General features: G+C 41.0%; 1 protein-coding gene across 4 annotated transcripts in view; it reads left to right on the plus strand.

Moving 5' to 3' along the window:
- SLC26A4 (solute carrier family 26 member 4) overlaps positions 1-18,706 on the plus strand; it is a 40,345-nt gene that overhangs the window by 16,777 nt on the left and 4,862 nt on the right. For 3 of the 4 annotated variants that reach the window (XM_060108226.1, XM_060108228.1, XM_060108224.1), the window contains 9 exons: positions 2,477-2,554; positions 2,696-2,791; positions 3,940-4,046; positions 6,476-6,545; positions 11,061-11,153; positions 12,070-12,165; positions 12,808-13,038; positions 15,017-15,071; positions 18,510-18,655. In XM_060108226.1, coding sequence (XP_059964209.1) covers positions 2,477-2,554; positions 2,696-2,791; positions 3,940-4,046; positions 6,476-6,545; positions 11,061-11,153; positions 12,070-12,165; positions 12,808-13,038; positions 15,017-15,071; positions 18,510-18,655 — 972 coding nt within the window. The remainder of the gene's footprint in view (positions 1-2,476; positions 2,555-2,695; positions 2,792-3,939; positions 4,047-6,475; positions 6,546-11,060; positions 11,154-12,069; positions 12,166-12,807; positions 13,039-15,016; positions 15,072-18,509; positions 18,656-18,706) is intronic. The other variant, XM_060108227.1, reaches the window with a different exon arrangement.

Consider the following 18,706-nt stretch of genomic DNA (forward strand, 5'->3'; position numbering starts at 1 on the left):
GGAAGAGGTTGGAGGTGATTGCCAGAGTTGTACCTATGGTTCAGGGGGTGGCTGTCAGCAGTGAAATTTTCTGCTGCTTCCACTGGAGATGGGGCCCTGACAAGCTCTCCAGGGCACATGGCCTGGGTGCAGGCATATCCCCAAGTGCTGATGTCCATTCTCTGCTGTTACTTCCAGACTGAAATGGGCACAGTCCCGTCCATCCTCCCCTCCCCTCCTAAGAATGCCCATGTAAAGTGATTCCTTGGCAGAGGGTTTGGGGATAATGGTGTTCTGGTAAGCTAATACCCACTGCCACACACTGGCGTGTATTATATTTAGGAATGAAGGATGCCAGGATTTCAGTACTGAAGAATGAAACAAGCAGAGAAATAGCTTGATATTTAATTACTGAAATGTACACTAAGTTTTGGGATTAAAAGTCTAAGTGTCTGGACTGAAATCCAGGGACTTGTGACCAACTAAACTGGCAAGTCTTCTCCTGTTGTGTGGCTTCTCGTGTTTTTTTTCATGTTGGAGCCTCAGTTTCCACATCTATGCAATGGGGATAATAACTGTATCCACCTCATAGCGATGTTGTGAGGATTAAATAAGAAAATGTTTATAAAATCCTGGCACTTGTAAATGTTTGATGGTTCCGGTTATAAACTTCTCAAGGTAAGAATAGTGCCTTAGTACCTATGATACATATGTTGTACCTGACACATAAGAAGCACCCGGCATGTATTTGCTGAATGAATGAACAGAATCATAAGTGTTAGTGGACATCAACTGTTTTCAACACATCTACAGATTGTAGAAGAGTTCAACATTGCAACCTGTTCTTTCTCTCACCCCCATCTGACTCCTACTGATTCATGAAAAAGTAATTCTGATGACAAACTATTCCCTAGCTCTGGTTACCCTCTCACTTAAGAGAAGAATTAATTCTCTAGTAACTGAATCTGCTCATAGATATGAAATCTACAGCATTTCCTGCAAAATAAGTAATTTTCCTTTATAAATTAAGTAGAAGTAATGGGTTCCCTCACAGATTTTTAAATAGTAACCAAAATTAGTCTTGGTCCCCATAATTGGAGGCTAATTATTTCCTATCCTCAGTGAGCAGGTGGCCACCCTCCTGGCATGAGTTGGGCAGCTGGCTGTGGTCCCTGTCCCCAAATCTCCATCCCTCTCACCAATCCACAGAGCCCTACATCCACAGTGAGATGCACGTGGCTCATGGTAGACAATGAATGTTGGTTAAGTAATTGCATTGAAGAAAGGAGGGAAGGAGGGAGGAAGGATACCAGCTCCTCTGCTTAGACAGGAGAGGGGAAAGCTCACCAAGGTACTGGGAACCCGGAGGTGTGGTGCTGGGGGTTAACAAATTGCCTAGAAAAGGGGATCTGGCTGGACAGAGCAGACTTTTCTGTACATCATATACATAATATCGCCTCAGTCTGGCCTAAGTATCCTCTGAATACGACTGAGCAATTTGCCAGCTGGAGTGAATGAGCGTGGATATGAAATTCCTTAAGTTTTCGGACTTTTAATTTCTATTGGCTTTATGTGTCTCCTTGAAGGCAAACATCGTGCACTAGGCAGTACTTGGGCCCAGGGCAAGCTTCTCTGCTGCTTCCTCTCTGGTCGCTTTGCTTCTGGCTCCCTGTCTCCTTCTCTCCTTTGTTTCAGAGCTACTAGGCTTCACCTCGGCCAGGCCCCAGCTGTGTCAGCAGAGAACCCATTGGTCATCTAATCACAACAGAGAGTAGTCCCCACCCCCCCAGCCTCTCTCCTAACTAGTTACGGATCTTAGGAGAGCTTTTTTGCCAGCGAAGGTAAAGTTTCTGAAGCTTCCTTGACCCCTGCTACTGCCCACCCTCACTCGGGCTGCTTGTGGGGCAAAGCTCTGAGCCTGCATCCGTGCAGCTGTGGGAGGATGCGGGAGACATGGTCCCACCTCTCAGCAGGCTTGTGTGGCATTCTGAATCTGCAGAAAGACTGGTAACTTTATTTTCTCTGAGATTATCATGGCAACCATGTATACAAAGTGTTATCTGAATTGTTACCAGGTTGCTGACTCAATAATGCAGCAGAATCAGTTATATGCTATGAGAATTTATTTCCCAAGAACATTACAAGGACCTGTTGTCCGGGAAGGGGGGTGGGCCCTGTTTCCTCGAATGGCAAATGACTAGAAGTCTGGCCTCTTGAATTGACACCAAAAGTATATGTCTGTAGTGTATCCAGGTGCAATCCAGGCTTTACTCTAGCAGACTCAGGGTCCACATTTTCTTTAATTTCTCTGCCATAGCTACTAAATGTATGGTTTTAGCCAATAATTCTCACTTGTCTCAACAGTATTGAGCAGAAGGGGGGAAGTTGAGAAGTGTCACGTGTGCCCATGAACAGGCTCTTGCACGCATGTGTCCAGCAAGCACATGTCCAGAGGGGGCAGGACGGACCCTGGTTATGGGACACGTATGTCTTTCAGGTTGCCGGCATCATCTCGGCTGGGATTGTGATGATTGCCATCGTTGCCCTGGGGAAGTTGTTGGAACCCTTGCAAAAGGTATAACACTGCTTCTCACCACCCCGATTACATACGTCCCCTTCACTGCTCTGCCAGCCGAGAAATAACAGGGGATTTAGAAGTCATCACGTGGAAAACCATTCCCCTGAATAACCCAGCCTTCCCTGTCTCTCTTGGCAGTCGGTCTTGGCAGCTGTTGTAATCGCCAACCTGAAGGGGATGTTTATGCAGGTGTGTGACATTCCCCGTCTGTGGAGGCAGAACAAGACTGATGCTGTAAGTCACTTACCATCCATTTTTCTCTGAAATAAGAATTGCTTCTCATATGCTTCTTGCCATATTATTACATCCCCTTATCTCCTAAGTCTTACTTGCATTTTGGGAACCAGAGCAGAAATTAGAATTTTGTGGATAAGCCAAAGCTGGGAAGTCTTCCACATGAGCTGTGATTTGTGAAGGTCCTGTATCTCTGGGAAGATCCATTTCTGGCAAGAATCCCATATGAGCTCCTTTGTATACCCTTGGCCTTCTAAGGCCAAAAAACAAACAAACAACATTTTCTTCTAAACCCTCTAATTTAGAAAGCCAAACAAAACAAAAACAAAGGAAAAACAAAAAAGGAAACCCCACGTTGATTATAATTTTGATTAACGTATCCTTTACAAGTCTTCTGAGGGATTGTTAGAAAAAAAAAAAAAAAAGAAGCTAAACCCTTCAGAGTTCTGCCCTAATTTAAACCAGAACAGATAAAAAGAATGGGAAAACTCCCTATATATCTATATGGAAAGATCTCCAAGACAAACTGTGAAGTAAAAAAGAGACCAGTGCAAAATGGAGGAGTGTGTATAACACACCAAAATAAGGGAAAATAATACATGCTTTGTAGTTATATTTGCTTGTATTTGCCAAAAGAAATGCTGGAGAAAAGTGTGCACATGTGTGTACACACACAGAAATAAATGAGGACACAAGAAAGGAGCGTCGTTGGGAATGGATGGAGAAAGGAGAGAGTTACAACCGAGATTTTTCACTGCACACTTTTTTTTTTTGGCCGTGCCACGCAGCATGCCAGATCTTAGTTCCCGACCAGTGATCAAACCCGTGACCCCTGCAGTGGAAGTGCAGAATCTTAACCACTGGACTGCCAGAGAAGTCCCACTGCACACCTTTTCAATACTAATTTTATTTTGAACCATGTCAATATATTACCTATTCAAAAATTAAATGTAAGAATATTTAAATGGAACAGCTGGCCTTTACTGGAAAGGGCAATTTCCACTTCCACTTAAAGTATGCAATGAAGTCAGAATATTTTCAACGCTGTAATTTGTTTGTGGACAATTGATCTTATTTTTACAGGTAATTGCTCACCTGATGGTACCTGATGACTTAACATAATTCCTTTCATTTCCACGTTTTCCTAGGTTATCTGGGTGTTTACGTGCGTAGCATCCATCATTCTGGGGCTGGACCTCGGTTTACTAGCTGGCCTTATATTTGGATTTCTGACTGTGGTCCTGAGAGTTCAATTGTGAGTAATATAAGATCCAGGTTATCGATAAACAGGACAACACACCCTGAGGTTTCTTATATTTCTTTATTGTGATAAATACAATAAAAGCACTCCCTTTCATAATAGTTACTATATATTGAATGCTTCTACAAATTAAGCGTATGGTGCTTTACACACATTATCATATTTAGTCTTCAAAAAAACCCTGTGAATAGGTTTCACTCTCCTCATTCTAGTAAGATAACTGAAGCTCAAAAAGGTTAAGAACCTTCCCCAAGATCAGCTAGTCAGTGGCAGAGACAGGATTCGAACCCAGATGTATCTCACCCCAAAATCTATGCACTTATTCACATGCTCTACTGCTATGCTCTCCTCCAAGTCATGGTAAGACTAAAAGATACACGATTCAGCAAAAGACTGAAGTTGCTGTGTAGTTTCTTTTCAAAATGAGATAATGTCTGAGAGGCACTGGGCCCAAGCCTTGTAGCTCATTTTCTTTTGAAGCTAGTAACCCAGAAGTTATATAACAACCCAGAACAGGAGACTTTAAAACAGTTGACTGTAGCCAAAATTCATTCAAATCTGCCAAATAAGGTATGTACCCAATAAGCCATACCAATTATGCGAAGTAGACATAATTAGGTCATCTGCAGAGTGAAAGCAGCAAAGACACAGTTCAAAGTAATGGAAAACAACCTGTGAGGCAGCCGAAAGGTATATGTTTTTTCATTTTGTTTTGTTTTGACTTTAAAAGATTTTTTTTATTAAAAAAAAATCTTTTTTTTGGCCGCGAGGTTGACGGGATCTTAGTTTCCCAACCAGGGATACACAGGCCCTCGACAGTGAGAGTGCGGAGTCCTAACCACTGGACCGCCAGGGAATTCCCTTGTTTTGACCCTTGAGAGGTCTTTGGTAGATGCCCTTCCGGGTCTATGGAATTGTCTGAACAGAGAACAGAAGCGTGCTTCTCTCCTTCCTCAAAACTTCTGTTATCTTCCCAGACTTCTGGTCCCTTCTTTGCCTGCGCTTGGGCCATGAAGGAATACGAAACCTGGGGAAACCTCAACACGGATGTCTTCTTAGCATACGTCCACCTTTCCCGTTCCACCAACCAATTCTCCTTCCCTCTCTCCTTCCCTCCCCCGGCATGTTAGAGCCTACCCAAAGGCTTGTGTTTACTGCTTCAGCACCCTTAAATGGTTGCCCAAGGGCCCAAAAGAGTTCACAAGCATCCAAAGTACCCAGTGTGCTACCGGGGAACACCTCAGAAACTCTCCTTGGAAGAGAGTTTGTGCCCTGGATGCCTCCGTGTTTACTTTTACTTGTGTGAGTGTGATTGGGGGAGAAGGGTTTTGTAGAGAAAGACTATACAGTTTCTAAGCTTTAAGTTAAAAATCAGCACTGCACAGCAAGCGGAGGAAAATCGGTGGCACCGTTTAGCTGCAGATTTGGTAACGAGGCTTTGAGCCAACAAAAAGCAGTATCCTCCACAGTATTTAATTTCCAGTCATTATAAGGCTGATCCAGAGAGCACATTGCTGAGAGTACCCTAAACAGACATTCTTTCTTCAGGAACTGTATTTAGCATATGTCCCTAGTCACACTTGAAGAATCATGGAATTTATGTGATTGCATCAGAAACAGGAAGTCAACAGTCTGGTGGATGGGAAGGATTTATGTCTGGTCCTCCCAGGCTCCTATTTCTATGAAATGAGACTAATTTGATCAGTGCAGACTCTCCGTACTTCATCAGGAAGTTGCTATAACTCACAAGTAAGTTCTAGGCACCATGCCAGGCAATGAAGACCCATGGGTTAAAGATAGAGGCCCCTCCAGGGCCTTTTTGAACTTCTCTAAACAGTTTACTCACCAGTAAAAATGAGGATAATACTGCTGATCTTTCAGGGTTATGGTAGGGCTCAAATAAGATTTAACATGTGTGAAAGCTCTTTGCTTATCCTATAAAGTCGTACACATATGAAAGTATGATGCTCATTACTTCTTGCAGGCATCAGAAATGAGGCACACTTCCTTCTTCTCCCCGAATCCTACACAAACACCGGCTGTTCACTTCAGAGTTAGCTACCGGAAAATGTCATCTGCGATAAAGACAGAGTCCAAAAACACCCAAATTATGGGCTCTTTAGCATCTGTCATTTCTTCTAACTTTTTTTTTTTTTTTTTTTTTGCGGTACGCGGGCCTTTCACTGCTGTGGCCTCTCCCGTTGCGGAGCACAGGCTCCGGACGTGCAGGCTCAGCGACCATGGCTCATGGGCCCAGCCGCTCCGCGGCATGTGGGATCTTCCCGGACTGGGGCACGAACCCATGTCCCCTGCATCGGCAGGCGGACTCTCAACCACTGTGCCACCAGGGAAGCCCTCTTCTAACTTTTTATTCAAAATATGCCTGTTCCAAAAAATTCTGACCTTAATTTTTCTTCTTTCAGTCCCTCATGGAACAGCCTTGGAAGTATCCCTAGCACAGACATCTACAAAAGTACTAAGAATTACAAAAACGTAAGTGCCTTTGTGAGACATTGGCTGGACTTGGGTTTGCTAAGCTGGATTTTCAGGGGTTGCATATTTCTCTTTCAGTATGTTAGGGATAAGGTAGCCAAAAAGGGAGGCTACTTCTGTTGGGAAAGTCCAGTGGGGGGTTGTCAGGAAAACTTTCGATCCAATGTGCCCTCTGATATCCTAAGCTTATGTGAATTTTGTCCATGCTAGTTAAAATGTCATTTTAATGTCAAACCATTGTACAGGGAATTTTTTTTTAAATAGGCAATTCAATTATTTCCAGAAGTTGAGCCAAAATTCTATTGCTCTGAGCGAAGGGTGTCAAAAGACACAAACTTCCAGGTATAAATAAATAAGTCATGGGAATGTAATGTACAGTGTGAAGACCATAGTTAATAATACTGTATTGCATATTTGAAAGTTCCTAAGAGAGTAGATCTTAAAAGTTCTCATAACACAAAAAATTTTGTAACTATGTATGGTGACAGATGTTAACTAGACTTATTGTGGGGGTCATTTTGCAATGTATACAAATATCAGGTTGTACACCTGAAGCTAATATGTCAATTATAACTAAAAAAAAAAAAAAAAAAAGACAGCACCTCAGAGACCTCTAGGACAAAATAAAACGTATATTGTAACAACATTCCCAAAAGAGAAGAAGAGGAAAAGAAAAAAAGACAAAATATTGAATAAGTATCAAAACTTTCCCAAATTTGAGGAAAACCACAATGTACAAATCCAAAATGCCCACTGAACCCAATTAATGTACACACAAAAGTCCACACCTAGAAACGCTACAGTAACACTGCTGAAAGCCAAGATGTTAACAGCAATTTTTTAAGCAGCAAGAGGAAAAAAATTTCTCTTTCTCTGCTATGTTATCCTTATCCTCTATGACACTGTCTGAAATCCCTGTAAGATTTTCTTCATTCAATTCTAAGAAGAGACGTTCATGTTCTCTGTCACAAAGAACTTTATTTGACATTTTTCTCTATCCTTGGAATTGGAAGAAATAATATATAATACAGAAAATAAAAAATGAAGAAAATAAATATTCCACTGATAGGCTTATGTTCCCTGCAAATAAGAGTGCTTAGTGACCACCAGAAGGAACAAACATGAAAAAGCAGAGAAAGAAAGAAAATTCAAAGGGCGGTCCAAGATGGATTCTGGAACAGGAAGATTCTGAACTCACCTCCTCCTATGGACACACCAAATCTACAGCTACATATGGAATAATTCTCTCTGAAAAAGAATGGATAACTAGCTGAACAGCTCCTCCACAACAAGGGATAAAAGGGCCACATCGAAACAAGTAGGAGAGGCAGGGATGCAGTCTCGCCAAAACCCACCCCTGGCTCCGCGTCCCACAAGAGGGAGGAATGTCCTAAGTTTGGAGCTACTCCCTGAGGAGCAAGGGGTTTGTACTCCACATCCCTTGAGACCTGCACCAAAGCATCGAGGCCCCCAAAATGTCTGGTTTTGGAAACAAATAGGGCTTACATTCAGGGGCCCCGAGGGGACTGTGGGAATGCGAGATACTCCTTTGGAGGGGCTCACATGTGGGCTCACTCATCCTGGGACCCAGCACGAAGGCAGCAGTTTGAAAGTCCCTGGACTATATGTGAAGGAGATTCATTTGCTAATCTTAAAGCATCTGCCAGAGGGGCAAGGACCACTTGGGACTTGCTTCAGGGATGGAGGCACTGGCACGTGTCATTTTTGCGCTCTCCCTGTACCTTGCTAGTGTAGGCGGGTGCACCCAGGCACAACCTCAATAATGCCACAGGTCTGCTCCGCTCCCAGCACTCTTCTCTTGCGTCGCTAAAGCTGCAGCATGCCCCACCCTCAGCGCTCTCCTGCAGCCATGCTAAGGCTGGTAGGTGAGCACAGTCCACACAAGGAACCCCCCTTGGTTGTCTGGCCCTGGCGGCCCAAGGGTCTTGCATGCCTGGGCCCCACAGGACTGTAACAGTTGGAAAGATAGTTCTGGGCAGGCTACCACACCCAGGGTACTACAGAGATAGCAGACAAAACATACCCCAGTCCACCTGTGAAAAAGGCCCATTTATTTACCCTAGAGCTTTAACCTGAATGTCAGGCTTCAGGTTTGCCACGCGTATAGAGGCTACAGAAATGCTCTCAGGCAGTGTAGGCAGGGAGACATCATTCTCACACCCTCCCTTGGCCTCACCACAGCTTGTGGTACCTCCCAGAAAGGAGTTCATCTGACGCTCCAATTTTTGCAACCATCACCCAGGAGACACCTCCAAGTCTCCTGAGATCAGTAATTGTGGTTCCACAAAACTGTATATATTTGCATACTTTAAAAGCTGCTGCCTGAGGATCTGGCTTCCAATCAGCCTGAAACTAGATGCTGAATGAGATCCCTCCCCTTGGAACACTGACAGGTCTTGGCACACCCTCAACAACTGGGGCCTATCAGAACTAAACCAGGCTAGGGACTTCCCTGGTGGCGCAATGGTTAAGAATGCACTTGCCAATGCAGGAGACACGGGTTCGAGCCCTGGTCCAGGAAGATTCCAGATGGCGTGGAGCAACTAAGCCCATGCGCCACAACTACTGAGCCTGCGCTTTAGAGCCCATGAGCCACAATTACTGAGCCCACAAGCCACAACTACTGAGCCCACATGCCGCAACTACTGAAGCCCACGCGCCTAGAGCCCGTGCTTCGCAACAAGAGAAGCCACCACAATGAGAAGCCCGTGCACCACAATGAAGATAGCCCCCACTTGCCGCAACTAGAGAAAGCCTGCGCGCAGCAACAAAGACCCAATGCAGCCAAAGAATAAATAAATAAATAAATAAATAATTTAAAAAATAAACCAGGCTAATTAGACAAGCACAAAGGTTTGAGAGACACCTAAGAGCTAGGGCAAGTTTGAACAATAAGGTTCATCTCCTACATATGCCACTCCTTCAAGACTAGAAGACTAGAATAGGTAGCCATTTTGCCTAACACATAGAAACCAACACAGAGAATCAAGCAAAATGAGGAAGAAACAGAGGAATATGTTCCAAATGAAAGTACAAGAAAAAATTTCAGAAAGAGACTTCAGTGAAACAGAGGTAAGTAATGTACCTGATAAAGTGTTCAAAGTATGGTTATAAAGGTACTCAGTGAATTCTGGAGAAGAATGGATGACCACAGTGAGTACTTCAACAAAGAGATAGAAAATATAATAAGAAAGTACCTAACAAAAGTCAAGAGCTGAAGAATACACTAACTGAACTGAAAAATACACCAGAGGGGTTCAACAGCAGACTAGATGAAGCAGAAGAATGGATCAGCAACCTAGAAGACAGGACACTGGAACTGACCCAAGCAGAACAGCAAAAAGAAAAAAGAATTTTAAAAAGTGAGGATGGCTTAAGGGACCTATGGGACAACACCAAGCAGAATAACATTCACATTTAGGAGTCCCAGAAGGAAAAGAGAGAGACAGAAAGGGGCAGAGAACCTGTTTGAAGAAATAATGGCTGAAAATGTCCCTAAACTGGGGAAGGAAACATTCAGGTCCAGGAAATACAGAGATTTCTAAATAAGATGAACCCAAAGAGATCTATATCAAGACATTATAAATAAAATGTCAAACGTTAAAGATAGAGAATCTTAAAGACAGCAAGAGAAAAATAACTTGTTACATATAGAGGAACCCCCATAAGATTATAAGCTGATTTTTTAGCAGAAACTTTGCAGGCCAGAAGGAAGTTGCATAATATATTCAGAGTGCTGAAAGGACAAAACTTCCAACCAAGAAAACTCTACCTGGCAAGGTTGTCATTCAGAATTGAAGAAGAGATAAAGTGTTTTCCAGACAAGCAAAAGCTAAAGGAGTTAATCACCATTAAACCAGCTTTACAAAAATGTTAAAGGGATTTCTTTAAACTTAAAGTGTAAAAATTCCATCCAAAAGCAGCAGAATACACATTCTTCCCAAGTGCACGTGAAACATTCTCCAGGATAGATAATATGTTAGGCTAGGTCACAAAACAAGTCCAACCCATTTAAGAACATTGAAATCATACTAAACATCTTTTCTGACCACTATGATGTTAAACTAGAAATCAATTACAAGAAGAAAACTGAAAAAAATGACAAATACATAGAGATTAAACAACATGCTATGAACAAACAATGGGTCAATGAAGAAATCAAAGGGGAAATAAAAAATTACCTTAAGACAAGTGAAAATGGAAATACAACATTCCAAAATCTATGGGATGCAGCAAAAGAAGTTCTAAGAGGGAAGTTCATAGCAATTCAGGCCTACCACAGGAAACAAGAAAAATCTCAAATAAACAATCTAACTTTACACCCAAAGGAACTAGAAAAAGAACAAACTCCTGTTAGAGGAAAATTGAGGACTGCTGCCCAGCTTCTCTGAGCAATTGTCAGTCAGCTCCTAGCTGAATAGCCAAAAACTTAACTGAGTATTTAAGGCATGAAATGGTTTAACCTCAGAAAAAAAAATTTTTTTTTAATGCTAGATTGAAGAACCTGAAGGAGTGAAGATTCTGAGATTTTCTAGTCCTATTTTTTACGGGAATGTTGACGGTTTAAAAAAATGTATCAAGTCCACAGTAAGTATTTTATCCCTAGAAATCTAGTTTCTAACTTCCTTTGAGACTTCATTCATTCTACAGGTATTTAAGGGGCTCAAACATGGGCATAAGGTCCTATACCATGTTCCCTTTGTACAGGGCATTAAGAATTATAACATCCTTGCCCTCAAATGACTTTCAATCTATTTGGGAATAGGAACAAACAATAATAACACATATGTTAAAATTCAGGTAGCAATAACTATGCTGGACAAAACCACTAGAGATGTCTCCAGGCAGACTTTGAGTAAGTTCCAAGTAAGTAGTATAGACAGTAAGTGTTAAGATTTCATGGAAGTGAGTGATCCAAGTTAGGTGGACTGATCAGGCTTTGTGTGGCGGTTAGGCAGAAGGAAGGAGATTATGGCAGGTGTTTGGGAACTATATGAGCTGAGAGGAAAATGTGGGAATGTGAATTGGGCAGGGGGTGGGGGAGGGGGGCAATTGGAATAAAGGTTAAAAAGTATAAGTGGAATAGATAAGCAGGAAATTCTGGTCTTGAATTCCATGCTATGCTTCGAAGTTGGAGTTTGCCTTTAGATCAGTGTTTTCCTGAAGTTCAAAGGAATGTTCATAGACTTTGCAACAACAAGGGCTTTGTCATATCAGGCAAATTTGGAAAACACAGACTTAAAGCTAAAAAGGTTATTTTTTTCTTTTTTTTTTTTTTTAATTGTCTTGGAGTCTTCAATATGCTACTGCCTTCCCTGAATCTCTGGGTGGGTGGGTTAGGGTGGCTCGGTAGTGGAGACCTCCATCGGACCTCAGAATTTCTTTTCTGGCAGGATACATCAGCGAATAATACCACTTGAGAAATAGCCTTTCCAGATAAAAATTGCCATTAATGAGCATTAGGAACCAGACATCTTAACTAACTTGACATTTTTTTCCAAAGGTTGGATTTGATGCCATTAGAGTGTATAATAAGAGGTTGAAAGCACTGAGGAAAATACAGAAACTCATCAAGAAAGGGCAATTAAGAGCAACAAAGGTGAGGTAACATCATTCTTTCCCCTCTGAAATTCTCTCGTTTCTCAGGTGAAATAAAAGCAGTTAGACTGTCTAAAATTAAATATACCCTCTTGGGTACCCAGATGTGTACAAGCAGATGACATAAGTATGATGGAGAACAGCTGAGTTGTTCTTTTAGGAGAGAGGGAAGGGGAGAGAATAAAATGAAATCAGCAGGGCTCCTTGGAAACAAAGGGTGAGATTTTTTTTTTCTATCATGAAATAAACCTTATTTTTACTGAAAGGAACAAAACAAGTGCTAATTCAATGCCAGAAAATTACTCACAACATAAGGCACAGAAAATTACTCACAGCAAAGTTCATAAACTTTTAGAGCTACAGTAGTTAACCTTTTATTCAAACTCTCTTGTCAATGTATCTCTTAGCTAAGTTCTACAATCTTTCAGAAGTCAAGCATTTCCTCTCTCCACTGTTCTTCCATTTTTCTTTCTAGAGAACATCAGAATTTGGGCTGAGGTAAACCTTATTCCCTAAGAGTTTATCCTCTTGATATTTTGCTTACCAAGAAGCAGTTTGTAGAACTTTTAAGTCATTTTAGATTAATTGTTGAAAGACATCCCAAATCATTAGTAATTGAGTTGGCAGTGTTTTCTTTGTTTAGAATGGCATTATAAGTGATGCTGGTTCATTGAATAATGCTTTTGAGCCTGATGAAGACATTGAAAATCCAGAAGAATTTGATATTCCAACCAAGGAAATAGAGATTCAAGTGGATTGGAATGCTGAGCTTCCAGTCAAAGTGAATGTTCCTAAAGTGCCAATCCATAGCCTCGTGCTTGACTGTGGAGCGGTCTCTTTCCTGGATGTTGTTGGAGTGAGATCATTGCGTGTGGTAAGGTTCCGGTGTTTTGAATTACATATTTGGAGCTTTGGCAATAGTAAAATGATATGGGTTTCCTGGTCTTGCAAAAGGATGATTGATTGCATGGGCTCTGTAATTTTTCTAGGGGAATGCTTTTGCAATAGAGTGTATTACTTTAAAGCACAGGCTGTGGAGCGGGACTACCTGGGGTTGAATCCTGGCTCTACCACTTACTAGTGGTGTGACTTTGGGCAAGTTGCTTAATCTGTCTGTACCTCAGTTTCTCCATCTGTAATGTGGGGATAATGATGGTACCTACTTCATAGGGTTGTGATGAGAATTAAATGAGAAAAATGAAGGGTGTCTGGCACATAGTCACACGTCAGCAAATATTAACATTTATTATGTTTTATTTTTCTGAGAATATATATGACATGGAATATGAAAAGAAAGAAAAATGGGCAAAAGCTTGTGTTCAGTATTATGTTTTTATTTGTTATGCAAAGAGCAGCAGAATGAGAAACATGGTAGGACTGGAAAAGCCAGGCATTATCAAGGTTAGATCAGCAGGAAGCAGGTCAGGCATCTAGGAAGTCAAAGAGTTGAGGAGCATGCAGGACAGAAACATTCATATCAGAAACCAGGTATGCAAGCTCAACTTCAATGATTCTTCTAACACATAGGTGTGCAGTGCCACATGTGTGCCAACCACTTGGCCAGGCACAAGAAGCTAATTGTGAAATAGCCATAGTCCCTACCCTCATGGGACTAAGCAGTCTAAGGGGCAAGGCAAATGTTAAGTAATCTTTCAAATAACAATTGCATTAAGTCCTCCAAAGCAGACTAACCGGATGTCAACTTGACTGGGAGTGTCAAGTTTAGGTGAAGCTTCAGGAAGGTAGGTATCAAGAGGATTGGGCAGAAAAGTAGGCAGGTTCAAGGGAGCAACAATCAGGTATAATAATATCAAACTACCCTCAACTGAGGTTTAGCTTAGCTGGGGCTTCTTGGTACCTCTGCAAGGGGAAGAAATGATTCCAGGGTGCAGGTACTAGGCAGGTCAGGTAGAAGAGTGATTGACAAGAGTGCGAGAATATGCTGATAGGTTCTATTCCAGGTCTTAGCAGACCTGGTTATTGGCTCATTTGAGAACACACTCTTGTTCTTCTTTGTGCATTTCACTCTAGGCATTGGCTCAGATCCACCATAGATTTTGTTGACCAAAGGATTTAATGAATTACTTTGAGGAAAAGTCAAGATATTTAATGCCAGAATATTTTCTGCACCTAACAAATAGTTGCTTTCAAGTGCTATAATGACAATTGTGAAAACTCCAAACTTTATACTTGCATAGATGTCTTGATCTTTTTTCCCCAGAAACTTCAAGTTCTGTTTTATTATTGTCCATAGGTCTTGTGTCTTGATTCTTTTAAACTTTTCATTTTGAGATAACTGTAGATCCCCATGAAGTTGTAAGAAATAATACAGAGAGATCCTCTGTATCCCTTACCGAGTTTCTTTCAGTGCTAACATCTTGCAAAACTATAGTACAAAATCACAATCAGAATATTGACACTGCTACAGTCAAAATACAGAGGTCAGTTTTTACATTTGGCATCTGGTGGCCACAAATCCATACCCGTATCGCTTCCACTCAAAGATATAAACTCATAGTCTTCTTTCCAACCAGCAGAGGCTGCATTAGGAAGCCTCCTGGACTCCTTTCTTTCTTTCCTTCCACAAATATTTATGGAGCACTTGTGTGCTATCCAGTGCTGTTGAGCGCTGGATGTTGCCACCTCTTGAGATATGGTCTTTTCATCCTAATCATCATCACTGTATGTTGAAAACCTCTATGGTTTTCCAATTTCCAATAATGAACTTGCTTCAAACTCCTGATTCACCATGAAAGTGTTGGACGTTTCTCCCGAGCAAGTAATTGAATGCTACTGAATTATGGGCAGATAAAGTTACTCATTGTTACAAATTCTCCTTTTTAAATTTTTAGATTGTCAAAGAATTCCACAGAATTGATGTAAATGTGTACTTTGCATCACTTCAAGGTAAATGCATATACGTACATATCTATCTATAAGACTTTCCCTTAAGCCCTTTCTCCTACCTTGGAATGTGAGTACATGATGTCCAAAGGCCTTTTTTTCAAAAACAATTTTTATTGTGGTAAAAGATGTATAACATAAAATTTGCCATTTTAGTCACATTCAAGTGTACAATTAATTCAGTGGCATTAAGTAATTCACCATGTTGTGGAATCATCACAACTGTCTTTTCTTTCTTTCCTTTGTTTTTTTTTTTTTTTGGTCAGTATAAAATTTATTACTGAGATATTTTGCACTGCTTGCTTCTATTCACATCTTTGAGATCCAGTGTGTATTTTACATTTACTGCACATTTTTTGTTGTTGTTGTTAATTTTTGAGTTTTAAAAATATTTCTTTTTTTAATTCAAGTTTAGTTAATTTACAACATTTTATTAGTTTCAGGTGTATAGCATAGTGATTTAGTATTTTTGCCGATTATACTCCATTATAAGTTATTACAAGATAATGGCTATAATTCCCTGTGCTATACAGTATGCCCTTGTTGCTTATCTATTTTACACATAGTAGCTTGTATAAAATAGATTGATCTATTAATCTCATACTCCTAATTTGTCCCTCCTCCCTTCCCCCTCCCTCTTGGTAACCACAAGTTTGTTTTCTATATCTGTGGGTCTGTTTCTGTTTTGCGTATACATTCATTTGCATTTTTTTAAGATTCCACATACAAGTGATATCATAAAGCATTTGTCTTTCTCTGTCTGACATATTTCACTAAACATAATATTCCCTAGTTCCATTCATGTTGCTGCAAGTGGCAGAATTTCATTCTTTTTTATGGCTGAGTTATATTTCATTTCATATATGCCACATCTTCTTTTTTTTTATTGGACTATAGTTGCTTTACAATGATGTGTATGACACATCTTAATCTAATCATCTGTTGATGGGCACTTGGGTTTCTTCCATGCTATTGTAAATAAAATAGGACCTAATTAAACTTAAAAGCTTTTGCACAGCAAAGGAAACCATCAACAAAATGAAAAGACAACCTACCAAATGGGAGAAAATATTTGCTAATGATGTGACTGACAAGGGGTTAATATCCAAAATATACAGACAGCTACAAATAACAAATGCTGGAGAGGCTATGGAAAAGGAACTCTCCTACACTGTTGGTGAGAATGTAAGTTGGTGCAGCCACTATGGAAAACAGTATGGAGGTTCCTCAAAAAACTAGAGTTGCCATATGACCCAGCAATCCCACTCCTGGGCATATATCTGGACAAAACTATAATTCAAAAAGATACATGCACCCCTATGTCCATAGCAGCACCATTCACAATAGCCAAGACATGGAAACAACCTAAATGTCCATTTACAGATGAATGGATAAAGAAGATGTGGTACATATATTCAATGAAATACTACTCAGCCATGAAAAAGAATGAAATAATGCCATTTGTAGCAACACGGATAGACTTACAGATTATCGTGTTAATTGAAGTAAGTCAGAAAGAGAAAGATAAATACCATATAATATCACTTATATGCAGAATCTAAAATATGACACAAATGAACCTATCTACAAAACAGAAACAAACTCACAGACATAGAGAGCAGACTTGTGGTTGCCAAGGGGGAGAGGGGGTGGGGGAGGGATGGATTGGGAGTTTGGGATTAGCAGATGCAAACTATTATATAGAGAATGGATAAACAACAAGGTCCTACTATATAGCACAGAGAACTATATTCATTATTCTGTGATAAACCATAATGGAAAAGAATATAAAGAATGTATATATATGTATAACTGAATCACTTTACAGCAGAAATTAACACAACATTGTAAATCAACTATACTTCAATAAAAAAAAGATGAAAAAAAGCATACAGACACCTCATACAACTCAATATCAAAAAGCCAAACAACCCAATAAAAAAGTGGGCAAAAGACCTGAACAGACATTTTTCTAAAGAAGACATACAGATGGCTAACAGGCACATGAAAACATGCTCAACATTGCTAATTATTAGAGAAATGCAAATCAAAACAACAATGAGATACCACCTCACATCTGTCAGAATTTCTATCATTAAAAAGTCTACAATTAAAAATGTTGGTAAGGATGTGGAGAAAAGGGCCCCCTTGTACACTGTTATTGGGAATGTAAATCGGTGCAGCCACTGTGGAAAACAGTATGCAGGTTTCTCAAAAAACTAAAAATAGAAGTACCATAGGATCCAACAATTCTACTCCTGGGTATATATCTGGAAAAAAATGAAAACACTAATTCAAAAAGATACATGTGCCCCAAAGTTCATCTATTTTCAAAAATTTCATTGCCACAAACAGAAACTCTACCCATTAAATAATCACTCTGAAGGTCTTTTTGAACCTAGAAAGATCACTTCCAGTTTGTGCCACAGAGCTGGTAATGCATGGAAACCTATGTCCTGACAGCAGTGCAGGATCAGTGAAGAAAAACTGTCATGGGGAGAGCAGAGCTAGAGATGACTTAGACCCCTTAGAACTAGAGGAACTTCCAGGGTATGAGTCTGTGTCTGTGTCTGTACAAGTGTGTGTAGGAAAATACTAGTGCTTAGGCTAAGTTCTCTAGAAGCAGAGCCTGGGCTTCCCTGGTGGTGCAGTGGTTGAGCGTCAGCCTGCCGATGCAGGGGACACGGGTTCGTGCCCCGGTCCGGGAGGATCCCACATGCCGCGGAGCGGCTGGGCCCGTGAGTCATGGCCGCTGAGCCCGCGCATCGGGAGCCTGTGCTCCGCAATGGGAGAGGCCACAACAGTGAGAGGCCCGCGTACCACAAAAAAATAAATAAATAAATAGAAGCAGAGCCTGAGATAAGGATTCTTGCATAAGTGATTTATTGAGAGAGTACAGTGGAAAATTCATGAAGGTGTGAGGGGAACAGGATAGGGCACGGGGAGGAGACGAAGACATGGCTTCAGAATCTACTTAGTCTGACTTCACAGGGAACACACACCAAGAAAAGCAACAGATGGTTACCCTTCCTTGAGGGGAAGGGGGCTGGCCAGCCCTTTTACCTCTGGATCAGTCAGTCCGTGGCTGCAGGCCACCCGAGGGAGGGGGTGTGACCTCCCAGGCCTTTTCAGGTGAGACAACTCCCACTGGCCAAAGAAAGTTCTCCAGAGAAGGGCACAGCTGTGAACAGCAGCCAGACTCATAGTAGCTGGAGGATAGGAAAAAGGGACGTGGCTGGGAAACACCACCATCTACTACAACCAGTTATGGTATCACCATTCCATGTGCTACTGGAAAAGAAACTCTGTCTAGAGCAGGATCACATTTTGGAAATGAGAAAAAAGAATTAAAAGGAGGAGGTACAAAAACTTAGCACTGGTTGATGTTGTAAAAATAGCTTTTCCTAGAGACTAACGAAACATTATCTCTTTCTTTTGAAGATCATGTGATAGAAAAGCTGGAGAAATGTGGTTTCTTTAATGATAACATCAGAAAGGACATATTCTTTTTGACTGTCCACGATGCTGTCCTCCATCTCCAGAACCAGGTGAAATCCCAAGAGGTTCAAGATTCCATTTTAGAAACGGTAAACAGTGAATCTTTCTACATATGTATCTTTCCACATATGTATCTTTCC

Source organism: Mesoplodon densirostris, chromosome 9 (assembly GCF_025265405.1).
Source record: "Mesoplodon densirostris isolate mMesDen1 chromosome 9, mMesDen1 primary haplotype, whole genome shotgun sequence".
Lineage (NCBI taxonomy): Eukaryota > Metazoa > Chordata > Mammalia > Artiodactyla > Ziphiidae > Mesoplodon > Mesoplodon densirostris.